Source organism: Suillus clintonianus, assembly GCF_016758775.1.
Source record: "Suillus clintonianus strain FC179 chromosome Unknown DEU56scaffold_7, whole genome shotgun sequence".
NCBI lineage: Eukaryota > Fungi > Basidiomycota > Agaricomycetes > Boletales > Suillaceae > Suillus > Suillus clintonianus.
In genome coordinates, this window is record NW_024539231.1 from 68,570 (window position 1) to 91,690 (window position 23,121).

The 23,121-nt window shown below is 48.6% G+C and overlaps 10 protein-coding genes across 10 annotated transcripts; 5 read left to right on the top strand and 5 right to left on the bottom strand.

Annotated features, from left to right (window-relative positions):
- Window positions 1-1,812: 1,812 nt before the first annotated feature.
- On the bottom strand, window positions 1,813-2,602 carry DEU56DRAFT_775500 (uncharacterized protein). Its single transcript, XM_041351656.1, has 6 exons — window positions 2,522-2,602; window positions 2,330-2,470; window positions 2,193-2,276; window positions 2,065-2,135; window positions 1,951-2,008; window positions 1,813-1,900 (listed from the first exon to the last, which is right to left on the bottom strand). Exons 1-6 carry the CDS (start codon window positions 2,543-2,545, stop codon window positions 1,823-1,825), a joined length of 456 nt encoding a protein of 151 aa, XP_041213341.1. The 5' UTR covers window positions 2,546-2,602; the 3' UTR covers window positions 1,813-1,822.
- A 1,601-nt stretch (window positions 2,603-4,203) lies between these two features.
- DEU56DRAFT_720875 (uncharacterized protein) lies at window positions 4,204-4,356 on the bottom strand (the record flags this gene model as incomplete). The annotated part of the gene is made up of 1 exon (XM_041347685.1): window positions 4,204-4,356. A coding segment is annotated over one exon (153 nt), but the record flags the coding sequence as incomplete, so codon positions are not given.
- Window positions 4,357-5,602: 1,246 nt separating this feature from the next.
- Window positions 5,603-6,226, top strand: DEU56DRAFT_907884 (uncharacterized protein; the record flags this gene model as incomplete). Its single annotated transcript, XM_041356940.1, has 4 exons — window positions 5,603-5,748; window positions 5,800-5,875; window positions 5,929-5,979; window positions 6,032-6,226. The coding sequence occupies 4 exons, from the start codon at window positions 5,603-5,605 to the stop codon at window positions 6,224-6,226; spliced, it is 468 nt and encodes a 155-aa protein (XP_041213343.1).
- A 466-nt stretch (window positions 6,227-6,692) lies between these two features.
- DEU56DRAFT_691997 (uncharacterized protein) lies at window positions 6,693-7,814 on the top strand (the record flags this gene model as incomplete). The annotated part of the gene is made up of 1 exon (XM_041347147.1): window positions 6,693-7,814. A coding segment is annotated over one exon (1,122 nt), but the record flags the coding sequence as incomplete, so codon positions are not given.
- Window positions 7,815-9,238: 1,424 nt separating this feature from the next.
- Window positions 9,239-10,880, top strand: DEU56DRAFT_898325 (uncharacterized protein; the record flags this gene model as incomplete). Its single annotated transcript, XM_041356460.1, has 2 exons — window positions 9,239-9,757; window positions 9,837-10,880. The coding sequence occupies exons 1-2, from the start codon at window positions 9,326-9,328 to the stop codon at window positions 10,878-10,880; spliced, it is 1,476 nt and encodes a 491-aa protein (XP_041213345.1). The 5' UTR covers window positions 9,239-9,325.
- A 585-nt stretch (window positions 10,881-11,465) lies between these two features.
- DEU56DRAFT_775527 (uncharacterized protein) lies at window positions 11,466-12,656 on the bottom strand. Its single transcript, XM_041351657.1, has 2 exons — window positions 11,867-12,656; window positions 11,466-11,813 (listed from the first exon to the last, which is right to left on the bottom strand). The coding sequence occupies exons 1-2, from the start codon at window positions 12,476-12,478 to the stop codon at window positions 11,544-11,546; spliced, it is 882 nt and encodes a 293-aa protein (XP_041213346.1). The 5' UTR covers window positions 12,479-12,656; the 3' UTR covers window positions 11,466-11,543.
- Window positions 12,657-13,575: 919 nt separating this feature from the next.
- On the bottom strand, window positions 13,576-14,677 carry DEU56DRAFT_752026 (uncharacterized protein; the record flags this gene model as incomplete). Its single annotated transcript, XM_041349601.1, has 6 exons — window positions 13,576-13,656; window positions 13,707-13,770; window positions 13,827-13,897; window positions 13,952-14,038; window positions 14,089-14,218; window positions 14,469-14,677. The coding sequence occupies 6 exons, from the start codon at window positions 14,675-14,677 to the stop codon at window positions 13,576-13,578; spliced, it is 642 nt and encodes a 213-aa protein (XP_041213347.1).
- Window positions 14,678-16,221: 1,544 nt separating this feature from the next.
- On the bottom strand, window positions 16,222-17,055 carry DEU56DRAFT_775540 (uncharacterized protein; the record flags this gene model as incomplete). The annotated part of the gene is made up of 6 exons (XM_041351658.1): window positions 16,222-16,309; window positions 16,362-16,419; window positions 16,476-16,546; window positions 16,604-16,687; window positions 16,741-16,902; window positions 17,053-17,055. The coding sequence occupies 6 exons, from the start codon at window positions 17,053-17,055 to the stop codon at window positions 16,232-16,234; spliced, it is 456 nt and encodes a 151-aa protein (XP_041213348.1). The 3' UTR covers window positions 16,222-16,231.
- Window positions 17,056-17,122: 67 nt separating this feature from the next.
- Window positions 17,123-19,021, top strand: DEU56DRAFT_898329 (uncharacterized protein; the record flags this gene model as incomplete). Its single annotated transcript, XM_041356461.1, has 9 exons — window positions 17,123-17,231; window positions 17,273-17,331; window positions 17,374-17,719; window positions 18,047-18,080; window positions 18,188-18,347; window positions 18,401-18,487; window positions 18,541-18,611; window positions 18,671-18,731; window positions 18,792-19,021. 9 exons carry the CDS (start codon window positions 17,123-17,125, stop codon window positions 18,939-18,941), a joined length of 1,077 nt encoding a protein of 358 aa, XP_041213349.1. The 3' UTR covers window positions 18,942-19,021.
- Window positions 19,022-22,182: 3,161 nt separating this feature from the next.
- On the top strand, window positions 22,183-22,927 carry DEU56DRAFT_727632 (uncharacterized protein; the record flags this gene model as incomplete). Its single annotated transcript, XM_041347999.1, has 4 exons — window positions 22,183-22,381; window positions 22,442-22,479; window positions 22,539-22,720; window positions 22,795-22,927. The coding sequence occupies 4 exons, from the start codon at window positions 22,183-22,185 to the stop codon at window positions 22,925-22,927; spliced, it is 552 nt and encodes a 183-aa protein (XP_041213350.1).
- Window positions 22,928-23,121: the final 194 nt, after the last annotated feature.

Sequence of the window (23,121 nt, forward strand, 5' to 3'; positions counted from 1 at the left end):
TGCGAGCGGATGTGGCCAGCACTGGCGGTTACGGTGTGCTTTGTTTTGTCAGTTGAGAAATAAGCTCATAGTACGGTGAGTCTCTTCTACTCGAACGTGCTCCCCTCCACACCTCTGCGTCTTCGCATCTTCCGAGTCGCGCCTACTGATACTAGTCACGATTGCGAAACCGCTTGTGCCACTGACTCGGAGTCAGCCATTTTGCAGTATTCCGTCGCGTACGGATAACTACTAGTAGTAGTATACACTACTATACGATTTGGGATAATGGTAGAGGAACTTGAAGAGAATACAACAGCAAGTATCGCGGCGTTTACTGCCGCGACGCTGTACTAGTAGTAGTAGAAGCATCTGTTATTTACAATATATAAGCTTGCATAACCGGTGTTCGGTGTAAGATACCACAATCATGATGCACATATGTCAACCATGGCATGTTCCAGGTGAACGTACATGTGCGCTCCTGTCCGAGTCCCTTGCCAGCTGTGATGGCAGCGTATTACAATTTGTCCCGAACCTAAGTATGTTGACCCTTTCTAATGCGACTGTTCTACAGAATGGGTTGAAGAATCTTGTGATCTGAAACACAGACAATTGTAAGTGAGAATGATCTGCAATAGTGATTCGTGTGCGCTCCTGTCCCTCACCAGCTGCGATGGCGGGGTGTCACAATTCTGTCTCAAAATGTCAGGCGAATGTATATCTGTTGACTTGTGCCACAATTACTGTCCTTTGAAATACCTTGAATGATATTGCAACCTGAAACAGAATTTGTGGTAAGTGAGAACACTCGACAACATCAATACAAGCGCGCTCCCGTTCCTTGCTAGCTGTGATGGCGGCATCTCACAATTTTGTCTCGAAATGTCAGGCGAATATATATCTGTTGACTCGTGCCAAAGTTGCTGTCCCTCGAAATACCTTGAATGATATTGTAACTCGAAACATAAATTGTGGTAAGTGAAAACACTCGACAATATCAGTACAAGCGCGCTCCCGTTCCTTGCTAGCTGCGATGGCGGCATCTCACAATTTTGTCTCGAAATGTCAGGCGAATATATATCTGTTGACTCGTGCCAAAGTTACTGTCCCTCGAAATACCTCGAATGATATTGCAACCCTGAAACAGAAATTGTGGTAAGTGAGAACACTCGACAACATCAATACAAGCGCGCTCCCGTTCCATGCTAGTTGCGATGGCGGCATCTCACAATTTTGTCGTCAACTCCTCATGCTTATTTACATTAACAACAGTCTATGGCTATGTATGAGCAAATCAAATTTCTCGTAGTATACATGGTCATGTTTGGTGGGAGCATGATTAAATCCTTCTATAGTTGCCACAGCCACAATGTCAAGGAGTCACACGTTCACTGATGGTTCCCACCCAAAATGACTTTAGGCCTGGCAGGCAGCTTCCCAGTTCATGTGTGTGTATTGGTCGAAGTGGCTCTTTGACCTTCCTCTATGTTTGCCAGAGTCTTCGATTCCAACAGTTTTCCGCGCCATACATTACGACACTCACGATCTCGCAGTCGACGCCGACTCGACGGCGTTACTGATTCCGAACGGATATTCATGATCAAATGTATGTCATATCGCTTAGTCGACCCATATACTAGTGCAGCATGAGCTCACAATGCACCCGATAGCCTGTTTCTGGGCGCAAAGAGAAAGCTTGATCGCACGGTACTAGGACATAGCAAAGGGGGTCACAAACGTATCTTCCAGACATCATGACTAAAAGCTAATTTGATAAACATTCTGCGTCGGACGACTTAAATCGACAGCAACTAGGTCTCCTCGCATTCTAAACATCTCACTACTTCGACGCAACGAGCATCCAGTACTGCTTGTTGAAGTCCGCAGCGCCCGCGAGAGGAGCCGGACCATAGGTGACCTGGAGCAACATCAGTCATGGCCAAAAATTGTCACCGATGAAAAACAAACCGGTCCTGAGAGTTTATCGAGGAGCAGCCTGTTAATAGTGTCGCCCGCCTTACGGATTCTGCGCATAAAGGGGATGAATGAATTATTACCACTGGAACCGAAGATTATACTCACACATAGCTTCCGTTTCCCTGCAGGTCCAACTGGAGCAGCTGTTCATTTACGCTGCCTACGACCTGGTTTGCCTATGATTTCGCGCTGTTAGCAATCTCGCATCTGTCAACACCAGATAGACCAATCACTCCATCGATCGTAATATAACTCTTCGCCGCCTCAACCCAGAGGTTCGCTGTGCCCTTGACTGCGTCCACCCACATGACCTGGACCTATGAACATCAATGAGCATAGGAAGCGCGTCGCTATCATGATCCACGCGTACCTTCGAACCTCCGCCAATGTTATTGCCCACGACGTGGCCGGCAGCATTCACCTGGAGAAAGCTGAAATTACGGTAAAGGTTTTGGACATTCATCTTGTGCTGGTAGTACTTGACAATGAGAGAGGGTTGTTGATGGAAAGTAATGGTAGGATATGTTGTGACCTTTATACCTGTCTGAACGCTCCATTAGGTTCCAGATGCCGAAGTCAGCACCATCCTTCAAGTCTGAGTCTTGGGGCACGACTCACTTGACATCGGACCCATTCTAAGCCCGATTCCACTGGTGCCTTCTTCGGTAAAATTTACCATTGTTCGAAAATGTGATGTGAACAAGCGAGATTTGACAAGGCCTGGTCCACTCCACATCACCCCGCCCATGCATTTTGTGTTACATCAGCCAGGGTCGCAATCGTATCTCCATCCGAGTCCGAGGGGGAGCTGCGACAGGGGCAACATCACGGCTCGAATACTCTTCCGTCGCGGGTCTTAGTTCTAGACCGAGGGAAGTCTGGAGATGACGGCAAGGAACGACTATCTTCTGCTGTATTCCTTAGGTCTGACCGTACCTGGCCAGGGCAGACTACCAGGACTCTCAGATCACTGATCAGGCAGTCAGGTTGTCACATCCTGTCTCCATCCAGAGACTTGGTACGAGAACTACTCATTTTATTATCGTACCAAAATCAAAAGGTACATGCACAACGCACACCCAACTTGGTACGTGGGACTCCGCGCGGATGTGTGTGCTGGAGTCACAATGCGTACACTCGGCCTCGGTATTAGCTGCAGCCTGCGAAGTACCGGTTCAAGATGGCATTCGATATGTGACCTTCTAAGTCTCTTTTTTTGATCCCCGTGGGTCTCACTCAGACGCTAGCCCAATCATAATTCGTGCTAGTGACGTGCCAGGCCTGGCGTGTTGATTACGACCAATGCAGTGAGTAGACCATCTGGTGTTGACACATACAAGATTGCTAACAGCGTGAAATGATAGGCAAACCAGGCCGTAGGTTCCGCTAATTGTCCAAGTTGGACGTGCTGGGAAACGGAATCTACGCGTGAGAGCCTTGTGCTTGAAGCTCTGACGCTAGTGTCTTCGCAATCTTTGAATGCAGTGCGATGCCAGCGATCGCTTCGGTCTTGAAACACCATTCAGTAGCAAAAGTTGACATGAAGTTCCAGAAGACGTACATCGAATACTGCGAGGCTGAGACCAAGTCCTTTTCCCATCCAGCAATCTAATTGGGATCAATCATGATGGAAACGAGCCTCTGGCAAAAGGTTTGCTCCCTCTTCAAGGCTACCCCACTATTATTGTCGCTGTTCAATGAACTGTATGATGGGTCGATATCAGTCTTCAGCCAAGGTAAAACTGGTTTGACCCACAGATCAACCTGAGATAGTGCTTCGCAACCAACTTCGCAGGTCGTATTTAGGAATGTCCGCAGTCGCATCCGATAGGAACCTTGTCTCTCGCAGAGCTGATAGCTGCTTTAGTGACACTCAGCAGTGGGATCACATTGACGTCTTGACTTTGCCAGTGAGTCTCCTGGTTTCGGACGAGGATTTACTTAGCATTGGGTGCATCTTGCGCTAGAGTCAAATACACAAGCAACTCTTATATATGCGACTCCTACATTCGGTTTCTTCAATGTCGTTTCACCCCCTGGCGGGCCTCAGGCCTCAGGCCTCACCTATCAGTGAATGTGGGGTGATCATCACTGGTGGAGGGTGAGAAACCCGGAGAGCATAAATGACGCCGACTCGTCTATCGTACATGCCTTCGAGAATCTTAATTGACGTCAAACAGCAAGTTTTTCATAAAATAAAATTCCTTTTCGGATAATATACACTAGGGTTAGGGTTAGGATAGCGAAATAGCAAAAAATAACGGCCCACCCAGCCAGAGTGGCCGTGGTGGGACTGGAAAATATTGAGACGGTGCATGAGCCGGAGCTCACACAAACCGCAGACACCCTCTGAGGACAAGGTCGCCGTGCTATGAAAGGTCTCCACGGCCCACGAACCTGAGACGTGAAGAGGCCTGTGCCATCAAGGTAAGTATGAGGAATTCTAATCTTATCCAGCCATCTTTTATACTGGCCTGAGCGTGCACGGACCATTAATTTGCGTGAGAGCGACAGCGCATCCTCCATCTCCATTTGCTCCTTCAGTCGTTTCTCATCGTGTCAATTGATTGTTTGACTGGACTGGAGATGATCCAGTCTGTTACGATTGCATGTATCGCCTCGTAGCCAGGCTGATCACTTGGACTCTACCATTTTTTGTCACGACCACTTTGATTGTGTGCGCTACTAGCTAAAGGAAATCTAGGACGACAACCTACGGTGGATCGTTTCCTCTGAATCAGAGGCAAGGGCATTCTGTGGTGCGTATTCTCTTATCAGTTATTTATCATAATTCTCATCGATCACGTAGTGCAAAAGAACACGCACGAACTTGCGCTGATCCAGGTCGATATTGACGATTTTGGCCCAGGTAGCGCTTCATACTGCACAGTTCCGCGAAAGTGTCGCCACGAAGTAGGGAGCCACAGTCAACCCACCATCGTTCTTTCTGTGACTATCCATCCGTAAGTCATGTCCACTCAAGCCAGCACTGTCCAAACTGAGCGCTCACATCGAGTTTTGATAATGTGTAGGTTGTGATTTGGTTGCAGTAAACATGCGCCTAAAGGTGATTTAAGTCTCATCTCATCTCATACTATCTCTGACCATGGAAATCGTTGACCATAAGACGTCTCGAGCATCTGCTCAACCGAAGACTACAGCTGCATCAATCCTCGATATCTGCAGTCTTCGGGTGTGCTACATTGTGGTGGTCTGATTGTACTTCAAGCTCCGCAGAGACCTTCTCTGGATAGTGAGTGCATTACTACCACGATATAATGTCACCAATCGTTGACCAACATTAGCTATAGGATGTCAATGCGAGCGCACTGCGGGTCAAACACCACGCGGCGAGCGCTCCCAATTTTCACGTATATGCCGGGTGGTATGTATTGCCCGTATAAGCTGATTCCTTCAAAACCTTGTCTCAGCTGTGACCATTCAGATGTTACTCCGAGAGTTATTCTCACGAATGCATAGGTTCGTTGGTTCGAGTATTGAAGCTAAGGATGGACAGGTGTACCCTCGGTCTCGGATACATGACTGAGAGAAGGTGTCAGCGAATGTGTGCTCGCGAAGGGAGCGTGTCAGGAATGTCCGGGACACTATACGGTTGGTTAGAAACGCATGTTAAAGAATGACGATGAGCGACGACGGCGCCGACGAGTTGCAGACTATGTTCGCAATATCCAACAGGTTGTTCCACTTATTGCAGTTCAACGGTGCATACCAGATCCAGGATCCAGAGGAGGACCGCAAGAACAAGGCCTCCCCGCCCGATACCTGCTGGTCGCATTTCTGTAGACAGCGTAGCTGATATGCCCTGGTTGGTGGTCTCAGTGTGCTCGCTGCTATCGCTGTGGTACGGCACTTGGGCTCTACTGGCCAGCATCGGTTTCAAAGCGTTGACAATCCGGTACAACTTAATAAATGGTGACAAAATAGGATTGTCGAAGAACGTTCTCACAGCCATCTTCAATGGGTATGGGTGTCTGGAGGTCAGAGGAACTGTTACTGCCGGTAAATATATCCCGTTGCAGATAATCCATCATTTTGCTCACCAAGTGTACAGGTCCTCGCAACTCGTACATCGATGAGGCTGGCAGTCGCACTTGGCTCGACAGCTTTCGCAACTACGCTTTACGCGCAAGACTTCAAGGATGACGAAGGCGATCGCCTCACAATCTTCCCTGGGGCTACACGCTTTGCCATGATGTTCAGCATTCCCCTCTGGTCATTTGCTTTGAGCTGTATATCTGTAAGATAGATTCGCTCTTTACCACTGCATTTGTAATTTATGTTGTTTTTGAGGGGACTTGATACGCTATGATCTTCACTCAGCGGCGTGTCGGACTTACATAATCCTATAACTTGACTTTAAAATCGTTCATGGTAAGCTCAAATTTTATTTCCGTACACCGACCACCCACTTAAGTTGACGCTTGAGAGCATCGTCCAGGTCTCTTTGGTGTACCTGCAGGATGGGAACTAACGGGCTCTACGTGATCCGCTATCGGAACATGTATTTCGAATCACACCACGGCAATTCTGGTTTACCAGAATGGCTTGGCGTACGGATACTTCAGTTAATACGACAGCCCAATGGCATCGCGATCTATCAACAGGAGTTTGGAGAGATGCTGGACGGGTTGAAGAGCCCTTCGGATTGTCTATTATGGTTAGCAACCGGTGACAAATTCGCCCGCCCCTCCCGGAAGCGGCCGTCAGACCAGTGGCTCTACAGTTACGAGATCGATCTTGATCGCAATATCTTCCACGTGGGTGGGTTTCCGTATTTTACCTTGGAATGCCTTCCAGACGATGAAGTTTTTGTCCAATCCGTTACCGGATGCCTTCCAGACGAGAATTATGACGAATCCTTTTCCAAAGATCATTACGGTAATCCAGCTTGCGCATTAGAGTGCCCCCCCGAGCACAAGTACAAGAAGCCAGCACCACCGACCGTCGACGATTCTGAGCTCGTGGCGTACCAGTCTTCGAGGTGCACTGGGTCTCATGTGGCTTTGAGCGACCTGCTCGCCATCAGTGACATCCTGTGTCAAAACGAGCATGTTCGGGTCTCATTGCTAGAGGTCATGGTCGGGCAGTGCATGTGGAACTCAGAGATGGGAAGAGAAATATACGAAATCGGGATTCTCAATGACCGCAAGCAACTCACGGACAATCAATGGTCAATTGCATGCTTCATGGCCAGCATTACATTTGTTCCCCAGATGTTTGACGATATGATGTTCGTTTGCCACCACATGCCGAAAAGAAAGGAGTTCACATGGGTTCGCGAAGACACTGTTGTTTTCATCGCAACACATTTGGACGACAAGAGATGCCTACAGGCCTCTGTGTCACGCCTGATCAACGCGATCTCGGAGCAGAAGAATAATCCTGGTTCTTACTTTGGAATCGCGTTTTCCGTCTTTCATTGTGTAGTCGTCAATGTCGTCAAAGACGCACACACGATGTCATTCAGCCATACGGACGCCCTCCAATTTTTACCATCATTCTACGCAGAAACGCCTTCTACGCCGGGCATCACTGCTCTCGCCCGTCTTGGCCATCGCATTGAACCCGCACTCTTCAAGCGTATCCTAGAAGTTAGCAAGCATTGGCGACACTTGAGTTATCTGAAAACAAAGACATTGCCCGCTCGGGGAGCTGATGGCAGTGATGATGTGCCACCCAACATCATCTATCCACCGCTTCCTCTTGAGCTCTGGCTAGAGATCGCCCGTTATCTCCCCCGCTTTGATCTCATCACCTTCGGATTGGTCTCAAAACTATGCCGAGAAGCAGCGTTGGTGCTACTCCGTTACCCCCATGTCTTTGGCTATCGCCTGGTCGCTGTTCCACAGATACCCCAGTATTGGCGGAAGGGACACCTCTCTCTGCGTGCTGCATGTTTTTCCGCTGTAGAAGACGAGATTTTTTATGATATGGATGTTGGAGTGAAGTGGGAAAATATACCATCAGGGACGATCGACTTCAAAGTTGGTGGTCACTGGCTTACTGTGTGCGTTTCAATCGATCAATGACGCCACGGATGAAAAGCCTTTCGAATAGAAAGTTCTCGCCATCTACGATTGTTACACAATGACAACGCGAGTGTATGTAGATGATTGTCCATAGACATAGCCTATGAACATGATGTCTGGACAAAACAACAAGAACAGGAACGGGAATGCAAGCGCAGAAGTAGCAGACCAAGTACGCCCGCGCGATAATAAGCCACTTTGCCTTGACGTGGCGATTGTGAATATCAATGAAAAGAGGACAGGACATGACGGTTCACTCAAGCGTGTGTGCTTCTTAGCCTCCATCATGTACATAGTTGTATGCAAGATCCCATCCACGCCATCTGCATACAATGCGATTTGTTTGAGAGTCGGGTTTTGGGAGACGGTAAGGAACAAGTCGCTCCAAATCGCCAGCAGTTGCGCTTTAAGACTGCATAATTTTTGGGCGCAGAGGCGAGCAGGTCTCTCTGGAGTCAGAAGAGCAGGAGACTCGTGAGGGTTCTGTTCGTCAGAGGGACAAGTAAGGAAAACACTGGAAGTACTAGCGCCAGCGTTTTCGGTGGCAGCAGCGATCACGGACAGGTCAAGCTCAGAACCCGCAACAGACAGAATAGAGTCAAAGGGTGAATGCCCTGGAGAGGAGCAAGCAGGGGAGCCATCGTCTTCTAAAGGAGCAAGAATGTCAGACAGGACTTGGACGGGACATCAAGGGATCCGAGGTATCGGCCATTGGGGAAAAAGATAGATTCGAATTCGCTCTCTACCACTGCATTTGTATATAATTTACAAGCAATCTGCTCTCCTGCGGACGGTTCTGTGACTTCTGTCTTAAGATACGCTGTCTACAGTAACAACGATGAATAAACCACATTTGCTGTCTCTCTCAGAGTCTCTCTCTTCATTACTGGGTGACCACAACGTCCGAAATGCTGTAGTGGAGTGCCAAGCACGAACGACGGTTGAACGTGCATGAGTCACAGTGAAACATGAAAGGGGTCGGTGTGGAGCATGCACAGACAGGAGAATATGAAAGCGCGCGGTTGGATTGGAGCGCAAACACAGTCAGAGTGGAAAATGAAAGGAGCTCAGGTGGAGCGTGCACATGGCGTTAACACCATATTGTAAATCACTCCGTCCTTACAATATGTAGATATAGATGTTGTATTTGTGGGGACTCGATACTATAGTGATAATTTTCACTCAGCGGCGTGTCGGACTTACACTTGACTTGAAAATCGTTCATGGCAAGCCCAAATTTTATTCAGGTACACCGACCACCAACTTGAGTTGACGCTTGACAGCATCGTCCAGGTCTCTTTGGTGTACCTGCAGGCATGGGAACGGACGGACTCTACGTGATCCGCTATCGGAACATGTATTTCGAATCACACCACGGTTCTGATGGCTATCCAAAAGGCCTTGGCTTACAGGTGCTCCGGTTAATCAGACAGCCCAATGGCATTGCGATCTATCAGCAGGAGTTTGGAGAGATACTGGACGGGTCGAAGAGCCCTTGGGATTGTCTATTATGGATAGAAAATGGCGACGAATTTGAGCCCCCCTCCCGGGAGCGGCCGTCAGACAGTTTGATCTGGACTTACGAGATCGATCTTGATCTCAATATCTTCCACATAGACAGGGCTCCGGTTTTCTCCTTGGAATGCCTTCCAGACGATGAGACTTTTATCAAATCCGTTTCCATCGATCATTACGGTCACACAGCTTGCGCATTAAAGTGCCCCCCCGAGCACAAGTACAAGAAACCAGTACAAGAAACCAGCACCACCGACCGTCGACAATTCTGAACTCGTGAGGTACCAGTCTTTGAGGTGCACTGGTTCTCAGGTGGCTTTGAGCGACCTGCTCGCCATCAGTGACGTCCTGTCTCAAAATGTGCGCGTTCGCGTCAGATTGCTAGAGGTCATGGTCGGGCAGTGCATGCGTAACTGGGAGATTGGAAGAGAAATATACAAGATTGAGCTTGTCAACGACCACAAGCAACTCACGGACAATCAATGGTCAATCGCATACTTCATGGCCAGCATTACATTTGTTCCCCAGATGTTTGACGAAACCCTGTGCGTTCGCCACCGCGAGCCGAAAAGAAAGGAGTTCAAATGGGTTCGCGAAGACACTGTTGTTTGCATCGCAACACATTTGGACGACGAGAGATGCCTACAGGCCTCTGTGTCACGCCTGATCAATGCGATCTCGGAGCAGAAGGATAATCCTGGTTCTTACTTTGGAATCGCGTTTTCCGTCTTCCATTGTGTAGTCGTCAAAGTCGTCAAAGATCCACACACGATGACATTCAGCCATACGGACGCCCTCCAATTTTTACCATCATTCTGCGCAAAAAAGCCTTCTACGCCGGGCATCACTGCTCTCGCCCGTCTTGGCCACCGCATTGAACCCGCACTCTTCAAGCGTGTTTTGGAGGTCACCAATCACTTGCGGCACTTGAGCCGTCAAAAAAAGGAGACATTGCCCGCACAGGGAGCTGATGGCAGCCATGATGCGCCACCCAACATCATCTATCCACCGCTTCCTCTTGAGCTTTGGCTAGCGATCGCCCGTTATCTCCCCCGTTTTGATCTCATCACCTTCGGATTGGTCTCAAAACTATGCCAGGAAGCAGCGTTGGTGCTACTCCGCTATCCCCACCTCTTTGGCTATCGCCTGGTCTCTGTTCCAAAGAAACCCAAGTATTTGCGGAAGGGACACCGCTCTCTGCATACTGCATGTTTTTCCGCTGTGCGAGCCGACATTTTTAATAAGGTGGATGTTGGAATGGACTCGGAGTGGACAAATATATCATCAGAGAGGATGTACACTCCCCTCAAAATTGATGACGACTGGCTTTTTTTGCACTTTTCAGTCCGCGGATGAAAAGCCTTTCGAATAGAAAGTTCTCTTATTAGTCGTCATCTACTATTGTTACGCAATGACAACGCGAGTGTATGTAGATGATTGTCCATAGACATAGCCTATGATCATGATATCCGGACAAAACAACAAGAACAGGAACGAGGATGCAAGCGCAGATGTAGCAGACTAAGTACGCCCGCACGACAATAAGCCACGTTGCCTTGACGTGGCCGTTGTGAATGTCAAGGAAAAGAGGACAGAACATGACGACAAAATGCATGGAAAGAAAAGCAAAATTTGGTTATCTAGGTGCGAGGTCGTTACAAAAATCATGATTGTCATAGATGCGCGGGGAACATATGCTGTGATGGGAGTCACCCGCGCCTTCGTAAGATGGAGGAGGATGCATGTGAGAAATGATACCCGATGCGAAAGATGCGGTAGGGAGCGATTAATATGCATACGAGCTTCCCGCCACAGGCAGGGGCACGTTCTGGCTCAGCCCAGGTGTCATAAGCTCAGCAGCCACCTCCTTCACTCTGCTGGCGCTCAGTGGAGTCGAGGGCCTGGTTGACGGTGGACTCGGCACTGCAGCAGCAGTTGTATGAGCCCTCGTTCGGATGAAGGACCTGCAGATAAAGGTTTTAACTGGGTACAGGACGAGACTCGCAAGTGTGAGAGCACTCACGTTCCAGCCTTAATCAGTTCGCTCAAGCGCGTGTGCTTCTTAGCCTCCATCATGTACATAGTTGTATGCAAGATCCCATCTACGCCATCTGCATACAATGCGATTTGTTCGAGAGTCGGGTTTTGGGAGATGGTAAGGAACAAGTCGCTCCAAATCGCCGGCAGTTGCGCTTTAAGACTGCGTAATTTGGGGGCATGGCGCAGAGCCTCAGCCAAAGGCCTAGTGACTGGTGTTGAACTGATTTTAAGTGCGTAGTGAACGGACTCCTGGGAACATCACATATCAGTAAGTGACTAATGCTACAAATGAGGGATCGCACAAGGTTAGGCCAAGCTGGCACGGCCTTTGCAATGCGCCTTAAAAGGTATTTTGGGCGCGTAAGTGTGAGGTATGCATTCGAGGTCCTGCGAATAGTAAGATGCTTCAAATCTATTCGGTCGAGTGCATCGCATAGAGCTTGGGCATCCAGATCTTCCGCTGCATCTCCCTGAGGATTGCCTTCATAAACATCCATACAGATATCCACATCTTCGATCCTCTCACACGCCCGGAGTACATAGGCGCCCTCCAGCGATACGCAGCCCAGCACAACACGACGAACGGCACTAGCAAGGACTGGCTGGGCGACGAGTGTCTCGAGTACGCGGGCAGCGTGGGTTGCCGTTGGAAGGTGGAGGGTCTGATAATATATGGGAGCACCGATACGGAGGAACTGTCGCGAAACAAGTAACGGCGACAATCGGGCACGTGTGCTGGTGTGGGGTGGTGGGCGGGCTAAGAGTGAGGGACATGGAAAGAACGGCTGGGTATGCCATGGTGGACGAATGGGGAGTACTTGGGGAGGAGTCACGCAGTCCGCAAGTATACGAGCAAGAAGCTCTTCTGGGAAGGAAGATAATGAATTCGAAGTGGAAACCTGCGTAGACGCCATTGATTGAAGTGTCGAAGTGTGAAAGTGTAAATGATGAAGGAGACGACCTGCTCGGCGCTCGCTAGCTTTTTGTTAAGTAGTAAAGCACTTCAGTCCAAGTTGATGACCGTCGTCAGCCGTGTGGATGGTGATTGCAAAGCAGACTGGGGGCCATTGTATGTAGGGTATCCGATTAATCGCGTCGGAATTGTAAAAGGTGACAGGAACATCGACCCTGTCACAGGTTACGACAGTAACCTAGTACTAGCTTCGTTACTACAAGTTGTCTACAACCAACCACTGTACACCTGACATTTCTTAAGTCAACACCAAGCCCGAGGACACCACAATTGCCCTTGCGGCAGAACCTGAGCTACACAACATGCACAACATGTCAGATGATTAATGCTCTGCGACGTACCCTGTCGTTTACTGCCAGTACGGTGGTTACCAACCTTCGCGGAGGCTCATTTTCCCTGTTACTCTTGACAGGCAACCCACTACAGCGCAGCGCAATCGACACAAAAAAGTGAAGTTATAATTACACCGTCATACCTGAATATCATGCCAAACGTGGACACTTGACAGACACACCATAATGTTCACCCGCTGCCAGTGGAATATCAATCACGCAAGGCTTTCCTCGTCAAGCTGCCAGGAAAATGCTCTAGCTGGTGCAATTTTCCCTGCCATAGAAGCCTGGCTGTCGAATGCACATGTTCGACTTGCGGCATGGTGACATGTAGGTTCTGCCCATATTTGACCATGGTGTCATCTATTTCCTCGGGGAAAGATACTACGGTCAGGTGGACAGACCCGCTATTCGCCGCTGAAATAAATTCTTTACTCGTCAAGCTGCTAGACAAATGCTCTGCAGCTAGCATGTGAGCAACCACTCATGTCCAATTTATGGGTAAGGCGGGCCCGAACTGCTGAAATTCCGGACGGGATAGGATTAGAATGTTTGCTGGTCTCCTGTTACCCGTATACCTCACCGTCCCGCTAAAAGCGTCGCGAAATTTTCTTTCATACATCACGACCGATGGCTAATTGTACAAACATTCTCCGATAGATGAGTTACAGCAACATCATTCAGTCTCCTTGCATTCCGAAACAGCTTATTCAAACATCCTGATAAACAGCCAGTACTTCTTTTCGAAGTCATGAACACTCGGGGGAGGAGCTGGAGCAGTAACGATCTGGAGTGACGTCGGTCATAAAGCCACAAAAAGGTCACAAAATAACAAACCGGGGTCCACCGGGCTTTGTCTTTATTGAGGACCCACACTTCGTTGATGTCCTTTTTATGGATCCTGCAAATAAAAGGGACGAATGAGTTCTCGCTACCAACAACAAAGACAATACTCACGTATACTTTCCGTCACCCTCGGTGGAGAACTGGAGTATCTGGGGCTCCACGCTGCCCATGACGTGGCCTGTCTATCATTTCACGCCATTAGTAATCTCGCATCGGTCAACACCAGGTAGACCGACCTTTCTATCGATCTCAATGTACTTTTCCCTCAATTTATCAAAGAGAGTCGCAAGACCTAGAACCGCGTCCTTGACAACGAGCTCGACCTACAGACATTAATGAGCATAGGATTGCACGTCGATGATGCAACACGTACAACATCAGCCTCGTCGAAGCCCACGACCGTGTTGTCTTCTTTCATGTGGACGAAACTGGTGTTATGCAAAAAATTCTGGATCTTGTAATCGCCTGAGTGCAACATTGTGATATATGCTAGTAGTTGAGTACTGAGTGGGAGATAGTTGTTGATTGAAATAAACGAAAGATACGCTGCAACCTTTATACTACCTGGCTGAAAGCTCCATTATATTCTAGATGGGCCTGTAGTCAGCATTACCCTTCATCCGAGTCTTGCTCTTGAATGACGACTTACTTGACTTCGAGAATATCCGCCAGATTCTGGGCCTTCTTGATCAAATCATTAGCCCCAGGGCGCGTTCACCACTAACCTAATCTTTCATTGCGTCGCCTACGGACCATGATTCTTGATCGCCCTTCTTACCCCACGGTCCCCACCATCTCCATAGGGTTAGAGCGCGGATGAGCGCAGACAGCCTATCAGAGGTGATGACATCTTCCATCGAGGCTGTCATGACCCGTTGTTTAAGATGAAAAGGGGCGTTGGCCGCATGACCCCGTTCAGTGACGCGATTTGCAAATGGTTCCAATTGTAACCCTCGCGCCATCGTACAAAGTTGGACGCAACATTACGCTTCAAACAATCTTTTCATCGAGAGCCCTAGATTTGTGACAGCCAGCTTGGAAGATGGGTCCGCAACTTACGGAGCGTCGGAGTGGTATTCATATCAGACATCCAGAGTTTGGCGGGGAAAGAGGGGAAAAATAGATCCAACGTGACCAGAGTAATGAACTGAATGCAGCATGTGCCATGGATACCTGACCTGGTAAGTAATAAGTATGACCTGTGAGCATGAGTCCATTACTTGCATCTAATAAAGAGACTGCGTGATGGCACAGCTGATATCGATATTGTGAGTGACCTTGGGACAAAATAGTGAATACCAGATAGTAGGAGAGGGAATAGTACGGTAGCGTACCGAACAACGAAAGAGTTCTGGGACGCATCTACTCAATGGAGACAAGGTCAGTCACTGGCAGTCGTATACCGATCGCATTAGGCCTGGAGTTTTATGATAGGATTGTGCGCTCATACTTGACGTGTGTTTCCCCAGAGCTCAGAGTGCCAGTGACTGCTCGTGGGTAGAACGTATCACTACTGCAAGTGAAGACCAAGCGCAACACGCATGGTGTTGTATCCCCCATTCTTCTATTCGCAATCTGTGCCAGTGCTAAGGCGCGCTGCATCTCTTTTAGGGTGTTTTTCTCCCTGCGCTGAGCGGGAGTGCAATTGGCCTTCTCTCGTCCGTCTCTTTCACCTGACATCGACACCGAGTTCGGCATAGCTCGCGCATCCTCACTCGTTATTCCTCTCGTTTTTTGCTGAAATTCTACTTTACCTCTCAGTCATGCACGAGCACCTTGGTCTTTATCTGGCCGGTTCTTCTGGCGCCCCGCCTACGCCACCAGCTACCCCGGAAGGTTCCAAGCGTTCCGGGTCAAGTTCATCTTCCCTTCCGTCTTCTGCAAGACAACAATTTGAGATGGTGAGAATTTTTTGACGTAGTCAGACTGGTCGGACTCGGAGCCATTTGGCAGAGGAGTTTGAAATTTGGCAGATGGGCCGGTCGTGCTGCTTTGGGTAGTCATTCATGCAAAGTTCGTGTCGTATACAAGTGTCGTATGCCTCTCACTAGTGAGCGTCCAGCGTGAAAGCTGTAGGCTTCCTTACAGTTGCGACCTCCTTAACGGGGTAAATTTATGTTTTTATCAGTCAATGAGACTCCCTGACCGAAGTTCGTTTCCACAGTTTTCGATCTCAACTGCTTTCCACGCCATACATGGCCTCTAGCGACACCCACAATCTCGCAGTCGGCGGCGTTGCTAATTCCAATGATACCTATGTTCGCATGTATGTATTATCGACCTGCAGCATGAGCTCATTATGCACGAAGGTAGCCAGCGAGAGACACCCCGAAGCGGGCAAAAAGAAAACGTGATAAAACTTAATCCCACGGTACTAGGACAGCTGCAGACTAGCGAAGGGGGTCACAAACATATCTTCCAGACATCACGACTAAAAGCTAATTTGACAAACATTCTGCGTCAGACGACTTGAATCGACAGCAACTAGGTCTCCTCGCAATATTCTAAACATCTCACTACTTCGCCGCAACGAGCATCCAGTACTGCTTGTTGAAGTCCGCAGCGCCCGCGAGGGGAGCCGGGCCATAGGTGACCTGGAGCAACATCAGTCATATGGCCAAAAATTGTCACCGATGAAAAACAAACCGGTCCTGAGAGTTTATCGAGGAGCAGCCTGTTAATAGTGTCGCCCGCCTTACGGATTCTGCGCATAAAGGGGATGAATGAATTATTACCACTGGAACCGAAGATTATACTCACACATAGCTTCCGTTTCCCTGCAGGTCCAACTGGAGCAGCTGTTCATTTGCGCCGCCTATGACCTGGTTTGCCTATGATTTCGCGCTGTTAGCAATCTCGCATCTGTCAACACCAGATAGACCAATCACTCCATCGATCGTAATATAACTCTTCGCCGCCTCAACCCAGAGGTTCGCTGTGCCCTTGACTGCGTCCACCCAAATGACCTGGACCTATGAACATCAATGAGCATAGGAAGCGCGTCGCTATCATGATGCACGCGTACCTTCGAACCTCCGCCAATGTTATTGCCCACGACGTGGCCGGCAGCATTCACCTGGAGAAAGCTGAAATTATGGTAAAGGTTTTGGACATTCATCTTGTGCTGGTAGTACTTGACAATGAGAGGGGGTTGTTGATGGAAAGTAATGGTAAGATATGTTGTGACCTTTATACCTGTCTGAACGCTCCATTAAGTTCCAGATGCAGAAGTCAGCACCACCCTTCAAGTCTGAGTCTCGGTCTTGAGTCACGACTCACTTGGCATCGGGCACATTCTATGACCGATTCCACTGGTGCCTTCTTCGGTAAATTTTACCATTGTTCGAAATTGTGATGTGAACAAGCGAGATTTGACAAGGCCTGGTTTTCCCCACATCACCCCGCCCATGTATTTTGTGTCAGCAACCGAGTTGGACAGGGTCGCAATCATATCTCCATCCAAGTCCGAGGGGAGTCGCGACAGGGACAACATCGCGGTTCCAGCATTGTTCCGTCGTGAGTCTTTAGCTCTAGACCCATGGAAATTCCTATGGAAGATGACGGCAAGGAACGACTATCTTCTGTATTCCATAGGTCTGTCCGTATCTCCGCCCAGGTCAGTATTACATGTGGTTTCAAGTTGTTCCGGGAACCATAGACGGTACAAGAACTACTCCTTTTTTATCAAACGAAATTGGATGGCAAATACACTATGCACACGCGACCTTGCGCGTGGGACTCCGCGTGTATATGCATGTATATGCGTGTGCTAGAGTCACAATGCGAACACCCGGCCTCGGTATCAGCTGCAGCCTACGAGGTACCCGTTGAAGATGGGATTCGGTATTTGACCTTCCAAGTCGCATTTTGTAGTCCCCGTGCGCGTCTCGGTGTCGCTGAGACGCGGGTCGAATCATCATTCGGTGATGGAAGACCTTACTGCACGCCTACGCTACTTAACTCGATTGTACTCAGATCAGAAGTAAGGAGCGGTGGGGAATCAGGTCAGTGACCTGAATGATCAAATCAATGTTGAAAAAACGAAGAGCCATTATAATCCCCGGGCCGCCAGATGACAAGTCTGGTTAGAATCTAGCGCCATCAAGGTTCAAAGACCTTACAAGGCCTCGCGGCACGTCTCAATAATGCCTGTCGTTAAAAGATCGTCGTGCCTCATTTTAGCAATTCAAGCTTACTCATCTGCTGACACGGTTACGTAGGGAACTTCTTTCCGACATGTTCGAGTCACCTTCAGGGGGGAGAGTCGGGACTCACGAGTTCTCTGATCAGTGACCTGAATTATTAGGTCAATAACGAACATGCCCTTGCAGCTGGAATCCGGCATATGATATGCCCCGAAGCCAAGTGGGTCGCGACTAGAGACCTATACTCAGACGAATATACTAGCAGCGTTGTTATCGCAGGTATTTCCTCAAAAACTTAACTGCTAATAAAAGACTGTCGCTTCCCAGCGTACGCGCCAACTCGTCCAATATTTACCCTCAAAGTGCAGCGATGATCACCGATGGAACTTACAGGATCGAAAATGACTTGTATGACAAACGGTATGTCTGTATGTTAGGAGACAAGTCAGGAGACTGGGAGTTCGTCGGCCATGACGTTGGTGACATCGTACGTGTGTGTCGTTGCAGCAACGTACTTCCTATGCTCATCAATGCCAATAGATCAAAGTCGAAGTCAAGGACAAGGTTCGACATCTTGCGACTCTCTATGATACTGTGACAGATTTGTACATTGGGATCGATGGCAAGGTCGGTCTTCCTGGTGTTGACAGATGAGAGATTATAATGGCGTTCAATCATAGGCAAACAAGGTCAAAGGCTACACCCAACCGCAGGTGCTCCAGTTGTCCAGTGACGATGGCGATAAATTCGAGTGAGTATAGTCATCGGTTCCAGTTGTATCGAGAATTAATCAGTCCCCTTGGTCCACAGGATCCATAGGCAAAACATCAATAAGGTGTGGACTCTCAAAGACGACTCAGATTTGTGCCAGGTTTGTTTTCATTGCTGACCGTTTTTGACTGTATTTATGACCAACACGACGTTACTCCAGATCATTGCTGAGGCGCCTCCCGATTCGGACAGAAAGTACTGGAAGTTCGAAAAGGCGAGCACTATTACTGCAGCTGGCCGTACCCGTAGTTCTACTCAGGCTGGTAGAGAATTCAACGATTCCTTCGCACTCGCTTGCTTCGAAAATTAAATCCACCTTTATTCCACTTATTATGTACAAATTTATTCACTTGTGTAGAACACACCGGAACTTTAATTGCAAAAAGTTGGTAATCAAGAATAAGTCCGATTTCTTGACAAGCCCGACACTATCAGGAGGGCCCATGAAAGGGCGATTGCAGGCGCTCCCCTAATACGACCTGTATCTGAGCTTATTATGTGAGTCAAACCAGTTTCATCTTAGCTGAAGTGACTGATCGTGATATCAACATCATACAGTTTACTGAACCGCGACAACTGTGAAGTAGCCTCGAGGATCTAAGGAGGAAAACTTTTGGCAGACATCCTTTACGACTTCATTACAACGTCTGCTACTGAATGATGTTTCAAAACTGAGGCGATCGCTGGCATTGCGATTGATGTGACGATTGTGAAGAAACTAGCTCCAAGAGCTCAAGCACAAGGCTGATGGTGTCATTATTCTACAGTAAGTTGTCTTTTCGCCTGAGAAATTGTATCAATTGAATGCAATCAGGTACCGCCCAACGGTTCCTCAATCACGGCCTTTCATGTTTCATTGCTGGGATCATATTGTTGCGGACTTGACAAATCTCGTCAACGAAGAGCATCGCGTTGATCGGTCCGGGAGGTATAGGAAAGGGCTCTCTTGCCAAGGCCACCCCAACGAGCCATTTATCACGGAGGACCATTACTTTCGAAGCTTTCATGACTCATTTTGCGGGAGCCTCGGCATAGAGCTTGCTGGTGCTGAGCATGTGCGCCAAATCTCCACATTTCTCCGTCCCCCCAGCGCCCTTGTTGTCCTCGATAATGCTAAGACCTTCGAGGATGCTAGCGTCTCGGGCAAATAAAACCAGCTATTGCTGAATTTGCAAATATTCCAGGCGTGATTCTAATCCTAACATCACGAAGCAGAGGGAATGCTTCCGATGTGTTATGGATAACGAAGGATGTTTCTTGTTGGACCTAAACTCTGTGCATGCTGTTTTCTGCACCTTTTCCCGTTTTGACAACCTCGTGCTCTCAGCTCGACTTCCCCGTCGTCCAACAGTTTGACTCCCCGGGAAATGATGACTACCATACATGCTCTAATTATCGTCGACAGGCACTTCGTAGTCAGAAACTTCGTCAGGGCGGCAGGTTCAGCTTGGCGCAAATTCCTCTGCTATCGAAGCCCGTCTGCGGCTCCAGATAATGACTCTGATGTTCTGTGGTCTCGTGCTACCCGGGCGTCTCGTCATTTAGCCGAGAATAAGTCTTGCATACATCACAACCAAAAACTAAACTAACAAACATTCTGTGGCACAGGTTAAAGCAACAGTAAGTAGATCTTCTTGCGTTCCGACGCCGTTTATCTTGCCGGGGGGATCAGCATCCAGAACTGCTTGTTGTAGTCGTCAGCCCCTGGGAGAGGAGATTTCTCATTCGTGACCTGAAACGACGTCGGTCATCAAGTCAAAATCGGTCACCCATGAAAAACAAACCGGTCCTGCGAGATCGTTGAGGACTAGCCTATTGATGTTATCGCCCGCCATGTGGATTCTGCGCACAAAGGGGACGGCTGAATTCCTAACACCACTGGAACCAAAGACCATACTCACACATAGCTTCCGTTGTCCTGCTCGTCCAACTGGAGCGCCTGGGAATTGGGGGAGCCTACTACCTGGTTTGCCTATCATTTCACGTTGTCAGCAACCTTACGTCTGTCAAACACCAGATAGACCACTCGCAGAATTGATCGTAATAAACTTCTTCCGCGTTGCAACCCAGAGATTCGCTCGACCCGCCTGCCGGTCCAACCATTGGACATGGACCTATAGGGATTGATGTGACTCATGAGCATAGAAAGCACGTTGCTAGTACAATGATTCACGCGTACGTCATCACCTGAGCCGATGTTATTGGCCACAACCTGGTTGGTAGAGTTCAGCTGGATAAAGCTGAAGTTACGGTGAAGGTTCTCGATCCGGACTTCCATGGTGTGCATGGTGTGCTGGTAGGTGGTATTAAGTGAGAGAAGGTTGTTGATGAACCAATGGTAGGACACACCACGATCTTTATACTTGTCTGAAGCTTCAATAGGTTCCGGACGCCGATGTCAGCACCATCACCCTTGGTATAAGTATAGGTCTTGGGTCAACCGATCACAACCCACTTTGCTTCGAAGGGCATATCCGGATTCCATGGGGGTCTTCCTAAAGCTTCATTCTTCGTTGAAGGTTCGATTGAAGATGTAGCTCCGGAGAACTCGGTATCCGTGCGAACTTCTATCAGCGCCCATCTAAACGTAATTGCCTCCTAGGCACTGACCATTCGGTGTTCGGCGAGGTCTGGACCGTCCAGTAAATCCAGGGCTTATATTGCTTAACGAGTCTTGAGTCTGGACCGTCATCTGGTAAATCTGGCGCTCATATTGCGTAACGATACTGAAGATCCAATAACTCAGTTTTGCTGATTATCGCGACGTAAAACCACGGACTCCCTACTCCTGCCAGTGGGAAGATACTTTCCTAGGACTTCCAGGGGCGTTTATTTCAAACGAACCCCCTTTCTGAAATCCGGTGTCAAATCGCGATTAATTGACTAGTAAGTAGGACATTGGATTCTGGAGATTTCTAATCTCCGAGTGTTGGCACATTGAATATTCGGTTATGTCAGCGGTAGGGTTGGTTTAATACTTCCCCAGCGGCTGTGAAGTAGGATAAAAACCTGAACGCTTGCGACGATTGGCATTCAAAGCAGTCAATACGATGGCTTATATTCAGAACCAACACACTTACAGGCTCATAAACAGCAAGGGACACACTGTTGTCGACCTCTCGAATAATGATAACTACTCCAGTATGCATCATCAACTGCTCCAGGCCAAGTCAGCGCTAACATTGCCCCAACCTAGTAACCGGATGGTCTCCCCACGATGGTTCCAACCAGGAGGTAATATACTTATTTAACTTGCCGCGGATGGTTTTTGCTAACTAGCTGCGCGGTTCACAGTGGATCTTTGAGAATTACGGTGACGAGAGCGGCTGGTGCATCAAGTCTTCTAGCTCTAATACATATCTTGGCGTGGAATGTGACCCCCATGATGGCACCGAGGTCTTTGCTATTTCAACCCCTTTCAAGTGGGATGTCAAAGGTTCTGATCTCCAAGGTATCGAAGGCATTAGGTGTGCATACCTTTCATATTGCCCACCCTGTCTTGGATTGATTCCCATCGATTTTTTTTACCTGGCAGGATATCAGTCCATGGTATGGATCTCAGCTTAGAGCTGTCTGACTATGGAAATGCGACAGTCGGCACGAAAGTTAAGCTTGGGACCAGCTTGAAGGTAACCCATCAGATCTGGGTGGTTACCGAGCGTGTTTGTATTGAGAGCGGGCACATTTACGGCCTCAAAAACTGTATGGCGGGCACTGTCATCGACCTCTCGAAGACCGATAACCGCACCGGTAAGCATCATCCGTGCTCCAAGGACATCCCAGACCAGTGCTAACATTGCGCCAACCTAGTCACGGGATGGACTCCCAACAGTGGCCCCAACCAGTCGGTAATGCGCTTGACATCCCGTCGCGGGCGGATTATGCTGACCAGCTGCGCGGTTCACAGTGGATCTTCGAGGGCGGTGGAGACCAGAACACCTGGTTTATTAAGTCTTTCCGCACTGGAAAATATCTTGGGATTGAAGGCGAGCTGTACAGCGCCAAAGATGGCACGAAGGTCGTTGCTGATCAGTCCCCTTTCAAGTGGGATGTCAGAGATTCTGACGTTCAAGGCGCCTTAGGCATTAGGTGTGCATGCCTTTCATGTGGTATATGTATAATCGTTGACTGATTCTGGCCGGTTATCTTCTATCACCCGGCAGAATATTCGCCCACGGCACGAAATTCAGTGTAGAGCTGTCTGATTATGGAAATGCATACGACAACACGCAAATTGTTCTTTGTTCTAGCTGGAAAAGCGCCCATCAGATTTGGGCACTTACTGAGCGTCGCTGATCAACAAGCTACCAGGCTTTCTCAGGCTGCCGGCCATCAGGAAAATGTAAGTTCCCTTTTTCTGACTGGAACACACTTTTCTGATCTGCGAGCTCAGCACTCAATCAAACATTTTGACGAGGGGAATCAGAGCGCTTGCTATAGCAGCCTGTCGAGTCATATCGCTACACAATGATTTGGGCGCAATACCTTCC

What these genes read in the sequence shown, in the direction of transcription:
- DEU56DRAFT_775527 (XM_041351657.1), bottom strand. Translation starts at nt 12,478, where the DNA reads ATGGCGTCTACGCAGGTTTCCACTTCGAATTCATTATCTTCCTTCCCA. An exon ending in TGCCAGCTTGGCCTAACCTT is followed by an intron (nt 11,814 to 11,866) that starts GTGCGATCCCTC and finishes TGATGTTCCCAG; the next exon opens with GAGTCCGTTCACTACGCACT.
- DEU56DRAFT_775500 (XM_041351656.1), bottom strand. Translation starts at nt 2,545, where the DNA reads ATGGTGCTGACTTCGGCATCTGGA. An exon ending in TGCTGACTTCGGCATCTGGA is followed by an intron (nt 2,471 to 2,521) that starts ACCTAATGGAGC and finishes TATCCTACCATT; the next exon opens with ACTTTCCATCAACAACCCTC. An exon ending in TCGATAAACTCTCAGGACCG is followed by an intron (nt 1,901 to 1,950) that starts GTTTGTTTTTCA and finishes ATGTTGCTCCAG; the next exon opens with GTCACCTATGGTCCGGCTCC.